Genomic DNA, 17,176 nt, shown 5'->3' with positions numbered 1-17,176 from the left:
TTTGGTCGTGGCGTGTTTCGTGATGTGAGGTGGGCCATTCAAAACCGAAACTTAGCGGCCAACCACTGATCTCTGTTGTAGTAGGCTGGATCGCTGATTGAGGCTTGTCTTGCTAGGGTGGAGTGGGACCACCGACAGCCATCACTTGACACCAGCCAATGCATGGGACTCTATGAGAAAGGTGAGAAAAAGTGCCGTTTCTCCCGTTTCTAAGCTCTTTGGCTGCTGAAACTCTTTGGCTGCTTTTCAGGAAGCCTGTCAAATAGCTTGTGCACGAACATTGAACCTGAAAGTCGTTACAGGTCTCATAAATAAATGTTTTGTGGTCAAGAAATACTCCGCTGGGCGAAAACTGTAGTGCGGCTAAATGAGACAAGATTTAACTAGAGTTACCGCGGAGTCGGGGGCGGTTTCGATGAGTTGGGTGTAGCAGACGACAAGCTTTTAGACTTTTCTACGCAATATTCGCTCACTCTCGGAAAGCCGCTGTCAAGATGAAACTTCTTCGACATACATCAAATTCTGGGATTCATCGAGTACGGTCTTATTGAAGGCAAGTTCCTTTGTTTACTCCACTGCGAGAGCAAGCGAGGCCCGCACAGCAGGTGGTGCTCCGGCACGTTTAATTTTTTTTAATTGGCATTCGAACGCTTGACAAATATCGATCCGCTTTCCAAACACCCGATATAATGATCGCAGCACATCATAAAATACTTGCCTTCGAGCACTGCGTCGAAGTATCACTATTTCTACTTTTGTGTGTTGAACCCATAGCCTTGCGTATATTGTCATGTGACAATGCAATGGCCGCCGGTGGTGCCACCGACAGGCTGCCGATCCGCGCGATCCGGGCTTTTAGACTGGATTGCGCAATGGAGATCACTGCGGTCAACCAGTACGCAAGATGCTTCGCCTGGCCTCTAGGCGCTAGGATCGCTTCGATTGTGGGGGAGGTCTATTATGGAGACATAAAAGGTTGGAAGACATTCGATAGGCCTTACACAGAATCACCCTGGCATAAAATGGTTTTCAGAATAGTAACATAATTTTGAATCAACCATTAGACTTATAAAATGCAGATTTAAAACATTTCACAGTTTGTAAATGCCAGTTTGCCTTTTTTTTTTCTTGTTTTAAATAATTAATTTTCTTTTCAGGTGTACAGTGCTGTTAACACACCTCTTCTCTAATATTGTTTTCCTAGAGAGGGCTGGGTGGTACGAAGTGTACAATCAAAAAGGAGTCATAGAATTGTGTCCACTGAAAGCATTCCAGTCTTCGGCTGGTACTGAAACCCGAGCGTGAGAAAGAATCAGCCCTTGAAAAGGTTTTTTATGAACCTTTATCATTCATCTTGTTTCCGTTAATAAATTACTTGTAACGCATAACCATCCGATAAAAACGTACATCTAAAACACACTTACAACTTTAGTGTAACTTAGGTTTGCAGACTTTACAGGACCAGTGAAAAATGTCTTTGTAGTCATTGATGAGATGTAAGATGGTACCAGAATCATTTGAGGATCAAATTTAAGCTTCTTAATTTTTATTGCCTGGCACTTAGAACCTTGACTATATATTTTGTAAACACGGTCGTAAGCTGCAAGAAAAAAAAAAAGTTTCAATGTTGTGTCTATTGTATGACAATAATATTCGCAGTTGCTAGCAGAAAAAAAAAACAATGTGCTTTCTTTTACTTATTCTCTCGAAATACCAGAAATGTGAAAAAAAAAAAAATTAACATTTTATTACACTCGTTATTAATGTACAAAGCATGCAGGTTGTTGATCTCAAAATGTAATATCGCTAATAAAACGTGAATTAAACTACGCCGACCGTTTGCGTTCGAACCCGATGCGTTCAGTTGCGGCGGACAGCTGCAGAACGATGCGGAGAACGTTTGAGCATAGAGTGTACGTATAGTTGCGTTGAATTGCAGCCGACCGCTTTTAAGAGCCAATGACATTGAGATATTGTCGTTTGCGGCTCACCAATAGTGAGCTACATTCACGACATCATGGCGGCGCCCGGCGACAGCGACGACGTAGCCGGTCTTTTTTGGGTGACTCCGCTGGTTTCCACAACTTCTGTCCAGCTTGAACCATTTCAGCATCGGAATAATCATCTCCCGTGGTCCTCCCCCGCCTTAACGTTCCTAGAACGTTAAGGCGGGGGAGGACCACGGGAGATGATTATGAAGTAAAAGGGGAACCGTGTGCTCGTCGAAGACTGTCGGTGGGTGAGCACGTGACCCTCCTTTTATTTTCTCGCCTTCTGATTAGTCTCCGCAATACACGGTAAGTGCAGCCCTTCGGAAGTTGAGCACGGTTCTATTCTCTTGCGACGCGTTACGGCGGGCTGCACGACGGCGCCTGCTATACCACAAGAAACCGCCCCACGCCGTAAGGACTCCATTCTGCACTCGATCACGTTTAAACGCAAATGCTTCGTTAGGCCTCAATGCAACGTGTATGAGCTGGAAGCGAAACTTCTTCTTCAGCATTACTACCTTATCACCGACTATAGACCCTTTCATCTCAGTAGTTATCCGACCGGTGAATAGATGGCACCGACGTACTCGCCAAACTGATCACGCGGCGCGAGGAAACAGGCAGACAGCCTTCATACGATGTCCAACATGAACTTCGAGATCCGGCACGGGTTAACTTTTGAAACCAACAGAAGAATGCTATAAAGAACTGGTGGATGAAGATTCGCCCCACAGGTATCTAAGACCTATGCGGAACGCCAGTTCGTCTGCTTCCTCTGATCGGCTCTGATTAAAATGTAGCGGGTAGATCTCAAAATATGCTGCCTGGAGGTCTACCCACTATCTTTCAATCCGAACCAATCAGAGCGCTGCGTTTTGACGTAACCACAACCCCTGCAAAAGAAGCAGACGGACTTGCACTCCGCACAGTCCCATGCTTGGGCACGAACCCAGTTTGAGACCGCCCGTTTCAAAAACAAACTGAGACCGAATCGGTTCGGTCTCAGCGCGCTCGCGCATGTCATGGTGTGTTATGTTCTTTTCGCCTAATTTAATGATACAAATGTGCCCGTTGAAGCACACAACTAATAAAACAGTGGTTCTTATGAGCCACTCTATAAATTACGAAGTGGTTTCGAGTAAAGTTGCGGATGAGTTCGCAACACCCATAGACCATCCGGCCATATTCGTCCTTTATTTCAGTCAGGTTCGGCGGCGAAACGACTGAACTGATGCACAGAGGGAATTCGCATTGTTCACGGCCGTACCCGCTGACCGTAGTGTCCAGACAATAAAACAAATGGAGACAAATGTACCGATACATAGTGAAAAAGCAGGTCGACAGCCTGGGTGAAAAATCTGCTGAATCACGAAGAACAAATAAAGTTTGCAAGTTTACTGATCAATGTATTGTTTGACGGACACTAACTTTTTTATCATTTATGAAGCTCGAAAGGTTTTCCAAAATGACGTAGGTAATCTCGAAAAGAGATGATATTGTTTCGGCCTGATCTCTTCAAAGAAATTTGGTACTCAAGAAATACAGCAAATGGTCCATCCTAGGCCGTGTGGGAAATCAGCCCTGCATCGGCACTGATAAGTGCTACAATGCTAGCCAAGCAGAAAATAAACTATTTGTTATATTGACTTTTGCTTACCGGGAGCCGAAGGGGGTACCACGTGGGAAACCCGCGTGGGTTCCACGTCGCTTTTGCAACTTGGGCCCAAGTCGGCCCGACTTCGGCTGCCCACCGGGCTTCCCTCGTGGGACAAAAAGCGGGACTACTTGGGCAGCCCACCTCGGCTTCCCACGTGGGACCTAAAGGGGGCCTACCTGGGAAGCCCACATAGGTTGCCCTCACGGTACCCACGAGAGGCCAACTTGTGCAGACCAAAAGGGAACCCGCCCCTCTTGTGGGACCTGCAGGGGGCGTACTTTGGCAGCCGAAGGACGTTTCTATCGAGGGACCTTTAGTGTTATCAGTCGCAGGCCCGTCAAGTGAAAGCTGGCATGTTTCTTCATTAAAAATTGCCAAATTAAATTAAAGGGTGGAAGATAAGTTGCCCTAAGCAAATGCCAATAACGATTTCATGGACATGCGCAGACATAGCCTTATCTACTTGGACAGATGTACTTTGCACATCTCGGCGTCACCAGTCACTGAAAGTACGAAGGCGTATCATATTGATTTGATATACATTTCTTCTCTTCCAATGATATTGGGTCGTCCCTTTCGGAGGCGTACTGGGGGACGGCGGGTGTATCACTGTGGGCGTGTTAAACACCCCCCCCCCCCCCCCCCCCCACACACACACACCTTTTTTTCCCCCCGTTAACGCCGCTTCGTGGCGACAGTGTTCGGATGGATCCTTCAAAAATATTAACCCGCTCGGCATCCGCAGACTGTCGCCGCGTTGATGGGTGTAAACGGGGGAGGGGGGGGGGGGGGGCAGTTCGGCGGGGGAGTTAACATGCGTCACAGTGATCCACCCGCCGTCCCCCACTGCGCCTCCAGAAAGCGCGACCCATTGCGAGCGGCCGGACGCACACGCGTTGTTAGGAATGACGTAGTCGTGTAATCTTCACAATTCAAGCAATCCCAGCACTCGCGTCGTATGTAACGCGTCGACCTTCTACATTTTACAAATACCCGTCCCGGTCACGCCATACCAATCCACGACGAAACGTCCGAGTGGTAGTGTGACGTGTTAGAGAGACGGCCGAATACGATTGCAAGCCGGTTTGTCACTGTGTCATGTGCATTCATGCGAGGCCGAGATTGGCCGGCATCTGATCGGGTTCAGCTGTTATTTTGGCACGTCGTACTACCAGTCTGGCGTTTGGTGGTACATGGGTTTGGTGTGACCGGACCTCCAATGGTTATTCCCTGTACAGTGACGTGACAAAAACCTTACGAGTACGCCGTATCTCGCGGTCACCAATAAACTAGAAGCAGCTGTTTAGTCGTAGGTGTGAGCTATGGATAGGCTGCCACACCGGTGATACGAGGCATGCCACTAAAGGGGAAATATATCGAGAATATGGATATATGTACCGATCTCTAGACATTAAGTGAGCGGTATGTACCGAAAAACATGAAGTGTAAAATAAATAAAAAATGGTGCGTCCCACAAATCCCTATCCGGCGAAAACAACGCTGTGCTCGAGCGATATTCATGCAGACGGCTTGTCACAATTTTCGGGCTCCAAGCGCTGTCAAACTGCCTCTAACAATTGGCTGCATGCAATAACATTTGTTTCGGCAGCCCCTTCTTCGGGCGCCGTCCTAGTGCATTTCGTCCCAAAGACAACTTGTCGAGTAACTTGCGAGCATGTCAAAAATGTGGACGCTGGAATGTCTTGTTAACTTCTATTTTTGTGTTTCTTGCTTCAAGAGGTTGAGGATATAATTTGCACTGCTAAGTATAGGTCTTCAATATTTCTGTCCATCACAAACATTTTTAAAAACTTTTCGTAGCAAACACTTTTTTATTCTGTTGCATCTTAAATGTAACTTTCGAACCTAACGAAGTGAAGCTTTAGTGACTTTTGAAAGTTTAGACTCGCCAGATTCCTTGGTTATAAGCGACGTTTCGCCATGAATATCTCTCAGGTCGCCCGCCTTATTTTCGTTTTATTCAAGATACTTTCGTCGGGCGAAAGTAACTACTGAGGCTTAACTTCAGCGGCTTTAGTAATTTGGTTTTTGTTATACAAATGTTTGTTGCCTGCATTTTTAGACTTTCTGAGCATCATGCTTTCTACTATAAATACCTACTAGCTCACCGATCTTACCTTCTTTGTTTTTTTTTTTACATCGCCTTATGGTGAGGTTTTGCTTGGGAAACAGATGCGCGGATTGTGACGGCTTCGGAAAATCAGTAAATATTGCACATTTAACGGAAATCTAAGAAACTGAAAAGTATTTCAGATGTACTGCAAGACCTCATCACTATTTTCTCATTCGGAAGCCATTTGATCGATAAACTACAAAGTATCATACGAAAATTAAATATTGGTTGTAATAGTTTGACTACAGTGGCTTAAAGGGGGTAGTGTAACGAACGAAACCGGAGAAGCGGCACAGCGTTGGAAGACGGCCGCGGGTGGGGCTGGCGCTTGCAACACCGTCGTTCCGGCTATGGCTCCGGCTTGGCCGCTTGGTCAGCTTGGCTCCGGCCAGCTGCGGCCGATTCGCAGCTGTCGGCTGCACTGTCGTCTGCTAGTTTCACATCTTTATTCACCTTCAAACACAAATCAGGTCGTTGGAAGTTCACTGGAAACAAATAATTGTTTTTGATGTATTTATATTAGTTATAAAGCGTGTTAGGGCGCCTCTATCTGCCGGCCGATTGAGGCAACCAACCTAGCTCCGGATCGAAGCGCCACCTACACCGTCTTCCAAGGAGCGGCCGTTCCCGATGCATGGTGGAGGCTACGCGGTACCTACACTCCACCCTTTAAGTCACTGTAGTTTGACGAACTTTTATGTGTACGAATTGCCGTATTACAAAATGTCTTATGTGACGAATTGCCTGTTACTAATTGACCTGCAACGAATTGTCTTTCGACGAGTACCCACGATCACTTTAGACGGAACGGCTTGCCGTGCTGCTCTGCAACGGATGTTTTTGTTGTCTCGAAGCCGCCTTACGCCTTCCATACGCGGTCAAACACTCTTAAAGAAGATCTCCCCATGTTTTAGTAGCACGAGAAGTTTGCGCTAGTCGAGACGAATCAAGTGGTGTTTGAAGCTTAAAAATCTATTCAGAGAGCTTTTTACACAATAGGAGCTGGCTGTCGTCTGCTTCAAACCAACCAACTTCGGATGAACGTCCACCGCCACATCATTGCCGTCCGCTAGAGTAGCGAGCTCCACGGGAACAGTTCATGACACAACCATACCCTCAATTTACCCGCAAATCCGAGGCACGTGTTAATGCCAGGACGACGTTTTGAGCGGAAGTGATCGATTACAGGGCTGAGATCGTTCAAACATCATTGAAGCATCGTTCAAAACCCGCGTTGTCATCGGTAAAGGTTTGATCATAATTAAGTATCGTTGAAAAGTGACATGTCCTCGTCTTTCTTTTATGTCGTGTAGCGTAGTGCCGATAGAGATGCAATCGCGCGATATCAGTTGCCGTTATAATGAGAAGATACCTAGAACTACTTTTTGTCGCGGACGGCGCTGTTGCTGCGGCGGTAACGAGGCCCCCGTGGCCTCGACCATGGTGAGCTGTCACGTACTTTGCTTCAACGCCCTTATTGGCTCGCGGGGGCCGCAACTTCCACAGTTGGCCAAGTTATCGAAAAACGGAGTATAAATGAGGTCAGCGCAGAACACAGCCGTCTATGCCGCGGCAGACACGGATTGTAACAATACGTATGCAGGAAACGACGAACTCTAAACAGCTTAACAGTGAAAACGTCGCTGAGCGCGCGGACAATCTAATTCTCATGGTATCTCGGTATCTTTTTTTCAGTTGCTTAAGGATAAAAAAAAGTGCCCAACGTTGGTGCACTATGGATCAGTGACGCACGGGCAGAGAGAGAATTGTTTTACATAAAAAATCTGAATTCAATCATTTTATCTCTTTCGGCAACATATAATTGATTACTTGCAATTGAATACAGAAAAATAGTACTTGAATTACAGCGAACGTTACCGCAGAAAAAAAAGTTATTGAAACAAGAAAAGATTACAACAAATTGTAATGAATTACAAGTAATCAGGTACTTGTAACTCCTTACGTACAAGTCCGGTTTATACCGCCGTCTGTATTCTTCGTGTCGACTGCAATTATTGTAACTGGCTCTCTGTCCTTCGACAACCAAGGTGTGTAATCAAGTCTGAAGAGGCGATTGTACACATCAATCCATCCCTGAAAAAAAAAAGTGCGGGACTGTAATATTCTTCCAAATAAGTGTATTAAGACGGTCCTCCAATTGTCTGGAATATTCTCGCCACACTATGGGAGTTTTGCTAGAGACAAATGGAAGCGGTAGAGGCGCGCTGCTGAAATCAGGAGGCACCTAATGAGATCGCTCGGAGATCCTAATAGAGGGACGTTGGTTCGGAGACTACATTATTGAGAAAGTCATTGCATGCGTCGATTCTTAAAAAAAAAAAAAAACTGCGCAGATTTGTTGAAAAAATGGGTGATGGTTACACCATCGCGACTTGGGACGGAGGGTTCATGTCGTTTTGGATTAATCGAAACAGGAAGTGAGCAGTGCTGCATCTATCTTAAGGTATATGCTGTTTTATTCTTTATTTTTTACTTTTAATTTATTTTCACTGTTTGTACTCCTACTTGCGGCAGCGCCACTCTTAGTTCCAAAATTTACTAGACGGGAGAAGCCGTCATTTTCTGACCAAGAATTGTTTTATCAATACACGGTAAAGTACGTTATTCCTAGATAAGAGTATACTTACAGCCAAATATGAATATTATCTAAAAACTAGTGAGTGTGATCTAATTGTTTACTTCTGAGACCAAACCTAATATTTGTTTTGAAAGAATTCGCGAACAACCTAATTAAGCTCGTTTCTAAAATTTCAGTACTTTAAAAAATATTTTACTTCAATTGACAGCACGTACTGACGACGAACTCATACCTCTAGGCCGTTTTTAACGTTCAAAAAAACCTGCAGATGTACATGTTGATTACTAGGCCAACATGATTACTGTGTTTTAGGCTTATTTCAGTTTTAAACTCAGACGCAAGTGGCATAATAATTAAATAATTAAACTAAGATGTAATATGCGGGCCTCGCTAATTGTCTCTGGTCCAAACATATGCTAAGGGCATGTAACGATGGTCCCGTGTTTCGTCAGTGACACTCCCTCGTCGGCATGTCGCTAGTATATATGAATTACTACTATATCCTTCTCGACGCCAAGAGAGAGGGAGAGAAACAACTTTATTGGAACACCAAAACAGGAAGCCGCAGGATAAGCGTTCACCTACAGCGGCTTCCTAAAAAATTGTCTTTCTAAAAAAGAGGGAATGCATGCGAGGCAGATTTTTTCAGTTCTGGAAGGAATACACGTGCACGGATGTTCACGCGGGGTCTAACGTCAGACGTTCGTTCGCTTTTTGTAGGGTCTTCGCGGTTTCCGTCGCGATCTTATCCGCTCGGGAGACCACTTTGGCTTGGATGTGTGGGTCCGAGCTTCGGAGAAGCACGGTCCAAGGGAGATCCGGCGAGTCCTTTTCTCCTTTATCGAAGGTGGGCGACGAAGATTCGTAAAGTAGGTGAGGGAGGTTCGAAGGGACATTCCCAAAACAAGTGTGCGACGGTGGCCTTGGTCGGGCTAGTCGCCTAGTCCGCGGGGTCCGATGGCGGGCAGCGGGCGCACCTCCCGTCGAAGACGGTGGGATAGATATGCCGCAGGAAGGCCGGGCAGGGGAGGGTATTCGTCTGCAGCTGTCTCCACCTCAGGGCCTGGAAATTAGTGAGACTTTTGTCTGGTGGTGGATACACTCTGCGCTCTAAGCGGTAGCTTAGAGACCAGCTTGTACACTTGTCTTGTGATAGAATCGAGCTTTGCCTTGTCGGTGGTCGTGAGTCGTATGTAGGATACACTGTCGAGGACGCGGCTGACAACGAACGCGTGCACTATGCGGCAAACGTCGCCCTCCTTGACCCCGCCTCGCTTGTTGGCGATGCGTCAAATGAGACGCACCGTGCTCTTGGCCGTCTTGCCAATTCAAAGAGTGGCGTCTACGTTTGACAGATCCTCTCTGTAGTGGATGCCGAGAACTCTGACCAAGTCGCTTTCAGAGATGCGATTGCCTTTGTCCAGGACTTGGATTTAGTCCCGGAAAATGCGCTCATGGTAGCGCCTTTTCACAAGGAGTTCCTACTTAGCATGGGAGCACTCGAAACCGACGGATCTGGCATGAACCACTACAATATCAGCGGCCGTCTGGAGCGCGCTTTGCACTTGTAATACGTGACCCTCAGTCCAAAGAGTAACGTCATCTGCGTTGAGCGAATGATGTAGACCGGGGATAACGGTCAGCTTTCTGGCAGGACCATTATTGCGAAGTTGAAGAGGAGGGGCGAGATCACTGCCCCTTAGGGCGTACCTCGTCCCACGCAGGCTCGAAAGGTCGGCGAGACATCCTCTCCCAGCCGACTTTCTGCCGTGGGTCCCGTGAGAAAGGACTTCACGTACGCAAAGGTACGAAGCCCGATGTGCAGGCCAGAAATCCGGCTGAGAATGGTTTGTGCTTCACGTTGTCAAACGCTTTCTGGAGGTCGAGGGCCAGCAAGGCTTGGATCCCCCTCTACACGTCCTGAGTAGAGAGGTACGCTCGGAAACTGTACGTACTGTGCGGTAGAAGGTCGCGGCCATCCACTTAGGCTTGAAGTCTGTTGAGTATGACGTGTGCGAGCAACTTGCCCAGGCAAGATGTAAGGAAACTCGGCCTGAGATTGGAGACCGAAAGTTCTTTTTGGGGTTTCGGAATGAAAGCGACGACGGCGTGCTTCTACGAAGGGGGCACTGATCCCGATCGCCACACCTCGTTGAAAAGGACCATTAGGGCTGTCACCGAACGGTCGTCCAAGTTTCGGAGCACCTTGTTCGTAATCCTGTCGGAGCCCGGCGTTGGTTTCGTGCGCAGTTGTTCCATCACGCTCCAAACCTCGGCCTCGATCATGCCATCGTTGAGCTCGGGGCTTGGCAACCCAGTGTATAAGAGGAAGGCCTCTTCGTGCTCTGTGGAAACGGGAAAGTAGGTGTTACGGAGTTCCCCCATGAGGTCCGCCGTACTGATCTCGTATGAGTGAAGGACCTTGGAGAGGTCGATCCGCTGCGCGGTCTTGGTGGTCGTGGGATACAAAAAGTGTCTGAGCAGGGACCAGGTGTCCTTGCGATTGAGTTTGCCATTGAGTCCGTCGCACACCTGTTCACACTGCTGCTGATCTAGCTGGTCCGCATAAATCTCGATGTCTCTTTCAAACTGAGCTATGCGTCTGCGGAAAGTCCGTTTTTTCTCGCCTGTGCTTGTCAGCTGGCCTGAAGACTACGGTGAGCTTGCCAGATGTGCCAGAGTTTAGGGTCGCTGACCCCCGAGGTCGAAGTGGCGTCGCTCTCGACGGTAACCAACTCCGCGCTGGATAGTAAACTGTTGGTCCAACCGCGGAGGTCTTGGATGGTTGTCGGAGCCGACTTATTCCTGTTGTGGCAAAAAGCGTCCCAATCCGTGACCAGGACTTCGCGTTTCGAGGGGGCCGCTATTCCCTTGACTGGCACGAGCATCTCGAGCACGTGGTGGTCGCTGTCGAGGGAGATCCCGGCGTTTGTCCACGACACTTCACTTATTTTCCTCGTCATCGAGAGGCCCGGTGCCGTATTTCTGGAGACGCTGTTTCCAATGCGGGTGGAATAGCGGAAATCGTTCAAGATGGTGTAGTCGTGCTCGTCTATACACTCCTAGATAGACACGGCCTGAGGTAGAGTATGTAGGTGCACCCATTCGGTGAAGTTGACACCGAAGTCGCCCACGACGAGTAGGGGGGAGTCTTTGACGACGCGGAGGACTTCTGCGAGGATCTTTGCTGCAGCCTTCTACTGATCCCTCGGGGGGCTGTAAACCTTGAGTAGAAAGACGCGGCGCTGTTTCTTGCGTCTGGGCAGGAGTTCGAGCAGGATGTGAGGTATGTTATCAACTACAGGGTTCGCGTTGGATCGTGGGTATGACTCTTTGGACGAAAGTGTGAAGAGGTTTCGATGCGCGCGGCCCTCTCGCTGCCGCCTCGGAGGGGACCTCGGAGCGAACGTAACCCGACAAATTGGCGCCATCGTGCGATTCTTGGAAGGCGAGAACACGAGGCATGTACTCGGCATTGCGAATGTGGAGCTGTAGGTTTCTTCTCTTGCGACCGAGAACCCTGCAGGTCCACTGCCACACTCGCAGGTGTTGCTGCTGCCGCTGCCGGCGTCTAGCCATATTGGAGTCGGAGTTGCGTAGCTGTTCCTGGATAAGCGGGAGTGCTTGCCGGATCTGTGGTATGTATACTGTTGCATTTGGAGCATCTGTTGCTGTATCTGCTGCTGGGTGGGCCGGATTTTCTCAATCGCCTGTTCGAGGGCGGTATACCGGGATTCCATGCGTTGTGTGAATGCGCTTCCTGACGAGTTTCCGGTCGCTGTTTGAGGGCCAGGACAGTCGCTGAGCTGACCACGCTACAGGTGTCATCGCCTATTTTGAAGTCTTTCTCTGTTAGGGGAGGTGGCGCTGCCTTGGTAGCGTGGCGCTTGCGAGTTTTCTTTTCCGGTCCCGGCACTGGTTCCGAAAGCGGCTCCGGTACTACGTGGACAGGTGACGTTACGGATAAAAGCGGCGTATCCTGGAGGTTGGTCGCGGGTGCCTCTAGGGGCGGAGGCCGCAGAAGCGTGTTCTGCGATGAAGTGGTCGGTTTGGAGACGCACTCTCCCACTAGCTGTCGTTGAAGGTCGGAGATCTGCCGCCTGAGTTCCATAACCAGCGCGGACTCAGCACCGGCCGCAACCGCAGTCGCCCACGCCGTCCTGTCTTCCTTCGGCTTGCGATTTTTCGAGACACTTCGATTCTTCGAAGCGCTTCGGCCTCTGCCCTCCAGGGGAGGGAAAGAGACCGAGCGGCTGCGTGCTCCGGAACCTCGCAATCCAACATAGCTGTCTCGCGAGCGGGACCTGCGGGACCGCAGTCGTTGCTTCTCAGGTTCCGCCGGGGCCGGTCCGCGACCTTCAGGGCGGCGAACATAGCGATGTGAACATTCTTTGGAGGCCGTGATGTGCCTGCCGCAGATGGCGAACAGAGGCTGGCACTCGCAGTGCGAGCCATCTTCGTTTTGCGACGGGTGGTCGGCTCCGCAGCGGTGTCACCTGCTCTGGGGTGGCATGGGACACACGTCGGCATTGTGACCCGTTCGTCTAGTTGACGCACGCCTTGATTCTATCTCTGTACAGGAAACAGGAGAGAGTGAACCCACAGAAGTAGGAACATGTTGGGATCCTCTTGCTTTGTAGGGTAACCAGTAGCGCTCGTGACTTGACCATGCGTCAAGCTGCGAGTGTCTACTCGCTTGTAATTGTCCCCTGTGTCGCGCAAAGAACCTCTATACTGCATCATGAACCAACTAGGCCAACAACAAGTTTTAATTGAGTACCTACCATTGTAGGTTCTGCTCTATGCAGCTCAGCATGACGTCTTCCGCATCTTCGGTTTCATCGAACGAGAGGGCCTTTGGTACGACTATTCGCGTCGAGTCGCTTGGAGTGGTCATGAGAGCCGGGACCTCGTGCGTCTTATCACTGATCACCAGAGACCGAATTTGCAGATAGGCTTACTACCTCTCGTCGTCCGGCGTGCTGACCGTAATCATGTTACTGCGCGGGCTGATGCGAAACTTGTCGAGGGAGCCGACTTCGCGCGGCGACAGACTGAGCTGCGAGCCGACCGCTGACAAGACGTCGGCTGCCGAAACTTGAGCAAAGTCAAGTCCTCGGGGTCAGAACGTGAGCAAAGTCGAGACCCCGGGGTCAGAACGGGAAAAACAACATCTCTTTCACAGATAGCGTCACCGACGCCGTCGGTGACGCTATTTGTGAAAGGTATGTTGTTTCTGACTTCGGCAATGAAAAAAAAAAGGGGGGGGGGTGGGGGGAGGAGGGTGAAGAAGGCGGCACGTGTATGACCGGTGCCCTATGTGATGTGGCAGAAAGGTTTGAGCATGGGTAGATTGCTGCCTTACGTGTTTACTTTTTTATGTTTTCGGTAATAGAATCTTCAGTTGCGAGTCAGCGCTGTCCCGTCCTGTTTATTCCTTCCTTGTAGTATTTATCGTTCTGCGCTGTTTCACCTACATTATGCTTAGCCTACACCAACTAGCCCAGCTTTCAACTTCGGTACAGAAAAAAGGAGCTCAACTAATCGAAGAAAAGTTCAAAAAGGGGTCTAACAGCAGGAGCTCGACGCGACGCGTCCACTCCGATCGGCCGCTCGTGGCGCCCCCTCTCGACGCCAAGCCCAGCCACCAAAAGCAGAGACAGAATTTCTATTGTGTCTGTTCAAATTTCTCTTATCTGCGCGTCTTACTTGAGTGACGTCGTGCTGATGAAATGCTTGACAAGATTACGCCCTTCAATATTGATAGTTTGATGACAGTCCAGCATTTGTTTCAGCGTGCTTTGCTGAGCAGTAGCTCTGGAGTATTTTCTTACCATTTCCGAAAGTCTTCCTTGTCACTTTGTTAGCAACCATGTTTCTAAAATCATGGAAGCACTTTTTTCGGGCACGCCTGTAACGTCGAATTTACATGCTGCACTTCATTGAGTGAATTCGCTTGGAACATGCGATGAATTTCTCCCGGCGGTGTTCAGCTTGTGCATGACGTCAGAGCACTAGCTATTGCGCCACAAAATGCGAAATTGCATCCCAGTGAAGTTCATCGGTTCTTCACTTCACGTTCGCTTTAAGACGTGTAGCTCCTAATGTCTACTTAATTTTCTTGCTGAACCTAGATATCCAAATATGGCGTTAGAAAGCATTTATTGTAAGCCGGGCTCGTGTATTAGGTGAGAGGGACTAAACAAGACATGAAAGAATTATAATCATATCAAAATCTAAAAAAAAAAAAATTGAAAACGATAGTAAGCATAAAACACGATGAGCAAGCACTAAACCTGCGATGCATCCAGCCATCTGATATTTATAAAATCATACCCGATCTCAACAAACGTTTTTGAAGGCTTTGATTTTAGGTCATCACTTGCACTGACCATCCTATTCGTCCCGCCGCCCACAATGCGACTTAAAGATATATTAATACGACTAATAACTCAATGACATGGGCATCTCAAATGGTACTCAGAATTCGGTAAAATTTTCTTCCGTCAAGCTGTGAATCAGCGAGCGGTCCCGACTCTTCGCATGTAATATGGCACGTGGCTGTTTGCGAATTCTAAATGCATTTTGAAATGCCCTTGTGAGAGAGGTTTTAAAGATTGTGCCAATATTAAGATGATTTTAAAAATGATCTAATGTGTACTACTCACTTTAATAACACTGGAAGATTTCGTCTTAGAATTCCAGACGCGCGCCGAGTAGTGAAATATTTTTATGTTCGAATATTTGGGTTGCGAAAGCCCTCTTCTAAAGTAGCCCCCAGGGCAGTAAACTCCATCTGGAATCTGTAAATTATAAAATAAAAGAAAGCTATCTAAGCCTGAAAAAATTAGCATTAACAAAGAGTCCCTCAATGTATTAAGTAGTTTATAATATTCCAATGTGTTTCATATATGGTCGACTTAATACATAAACAGCTACGCGCACGTCGTTACTTGTGAACACCTATCATTGTAAAATCCCAGAACAAATTATCTGAACCCAGAACAGAAAACAAGTATGAAACAAACTCAGGTAAGCTATGACCGCATATACAAAGCAGCATAAGGAGATTGAAATACATGGAAATGTACCGCACTGTTTCCAGATATTTAGTAAACCATTGCACGATCTTGATTTTTCAGTTTTCTGACTTAAATTTTTTTAGGGATGCAGAAAATATTTCAGATATTACGGTATACGAAACTAACAAACGTGATATTGGGGGTGAAACTTTAAAAACAAAGTGTACATTTTCTTTAGCTTTTTGACGGGTTGAGATGATGCTCAGTGTATCATGGTATGATGCGAATCGTGAAGTAAACCCTGTAAAACTCCATACGTCGGCGAATATTCTGGTTTGCGTTTATGGTCCTTTGGTGCGGCGGTCGAAATCACCAAACGTTTCAAACATTCAGTGCAAAGCACGTGCTATAGCATAGAGTTCATATAATAATCTAGAGGGAAACACTCTTGCATTGCGGCCACTTCGGAACGGCTGGGCAGTGAAGCGGACAACGATGGTCCCATCGGTGGTTCCGATAGGCCGAGATCACTAGCGGCGCTTTAATATATGAGAAAGAAGCAGGAAGACATCACTTATATTGTTTCAACTAACTGTTTTCCTAGATTTAGTTTGTACTTAGTGAAATACACTGGCGTCGCGCATTCTATAGAAAGAAATTTAGTTGACAAGCACTTGAATTAATGCAACTCGTCACGGCAAAAACGAACACGCCTAGCTCAACTTATCGTCTGGTATCATTTTACGCTCTTCAATCGCTCTTTCTCTCGGAACCGCCGATGTTAGGGCTTACCAGTTGTCGCGTTCTGCTTCCCTCTTTACCCCCTGTGTGAAGAGGGGAGCCAGCAGAGGAACCGTCTGTAGTGGACATTGGCTGAGCGAGCCGACAAAAACACGCCTGAGAGCTGTCAGGTGTTCTTTCGCCAGCTTTTTACTAGAAGCAGTCAAAACATGGGGCTGCGTATGAAGCAGTCTACTTTGAGTAGTATGCGCTACTGCAAAAATGTAGCTTAGAGAAATCAGTAAGGTAGTCATCAACAGGAATTATATACATATGCCGCTATAGTTCGAATGAGTTCAGTACGTTTCAGTCAAATCCAATCAAATATCTTGCCATGTCCCCCTTTCTGCGTCGTGGCGCAGAACACCAGGGGGCGAAACCGGACGGGAAGGCAGTAGGGGAGGGCACGTGGCAGCCAATCACGAATGACAGCCTTTTCGTGACCTGCATTTTCTAATACGCGTGCTACAGAGTTCTAGATCACTTTACACGCGCATTCGAAAAATCAGTCCTCCGAGAATCCGTCACTCGTGATTGGCTGTCGCGTGACCTCCCTTGCTGCCTTTCCGTCCGCTGGCGTCCCCTGGTGCTCTGCGCCAAGACGCAGAACGAGGGGCGCGGCACAATCTTCGATTGTGTTTTTAATAGGGGGAATCAGCCGCTCTTGAATGTGATTTCCGATTTATTAAGATGCTTAGAACCCGCAGATTTAGTAATGCCAATAAATATACTATATGAAAATCCACTTGAGTGCCCGTTTAAGTGTACATAAATGCAGCTTTGTTTAACATTTCAGGAGTATATGTTGGGTTACGTGTTATGTCCCAAGTGCTCTGGATTAAACGCTTTGTGTTTCTTCATGTGTCGATTCTAATCATTGCCTCCTTTATACTGACAAAGCCTGGCAGATCGCCACGAGAAGCGGCCGCCGACTGTGAAAAGGTAGAGCGGCAGACAAGAGTCGTGTAACGGGCGCCTCGCTGCGGCGAGACG

At 47.9% G+C, this 17,176-nt stretch overlaps 1 protein-coding gene across 1 annotated transcript in view; it reads right to left on the bottom strand.

Annotated features, from left to right (window-relative positions):
• LOC115325769 overlaps positions 1-17,176 on the bottom strand; it is a 77,618-nt gene that overhangs the window by 22,428 nt on the left and 38,014 nt on the right. The window contains exons 6-8 of the mRNA XM_040208061.1: positions 15,050-15,184; positions 7,765-7,876; positions 1,425-1,600 (exon numbers count right to left, since the gene is read on the bottom strand). Of these exons, the coding sequence (XP_040063995.1) occupies positions 1,425-1,600; positions 7,765-7,876; positions 15,050-15,184 (423 nt within the window). The remainder of the gene's footprint in view (positions 1-1,424; positions 1,601-7,764; positions 7,877-15,049; positions 15,185-17,176) is intronic.

This window comes from Ixodes scapularis, unplaced genomic scaffold, assembly GCF_016920785.2.
Source record: "Ixodes scapularis isolate PalLabHiFi unplaced genomic scaffold, ASM1692078v2 PGA_scaffold2__306_contigs__length_199485367, whole genome shotgun sequence".
Lineage (NCBI taxonomy): Eukaryota > Metazoa > Arthropoda > Arachnida > Ixodida > Ixodidae > Ixodes > Ixodes scapularis.
Note: the sequence above shows the minus strand (reverse complement) of the source record. Positions and strands in the feature narration are given on the sequence as shown.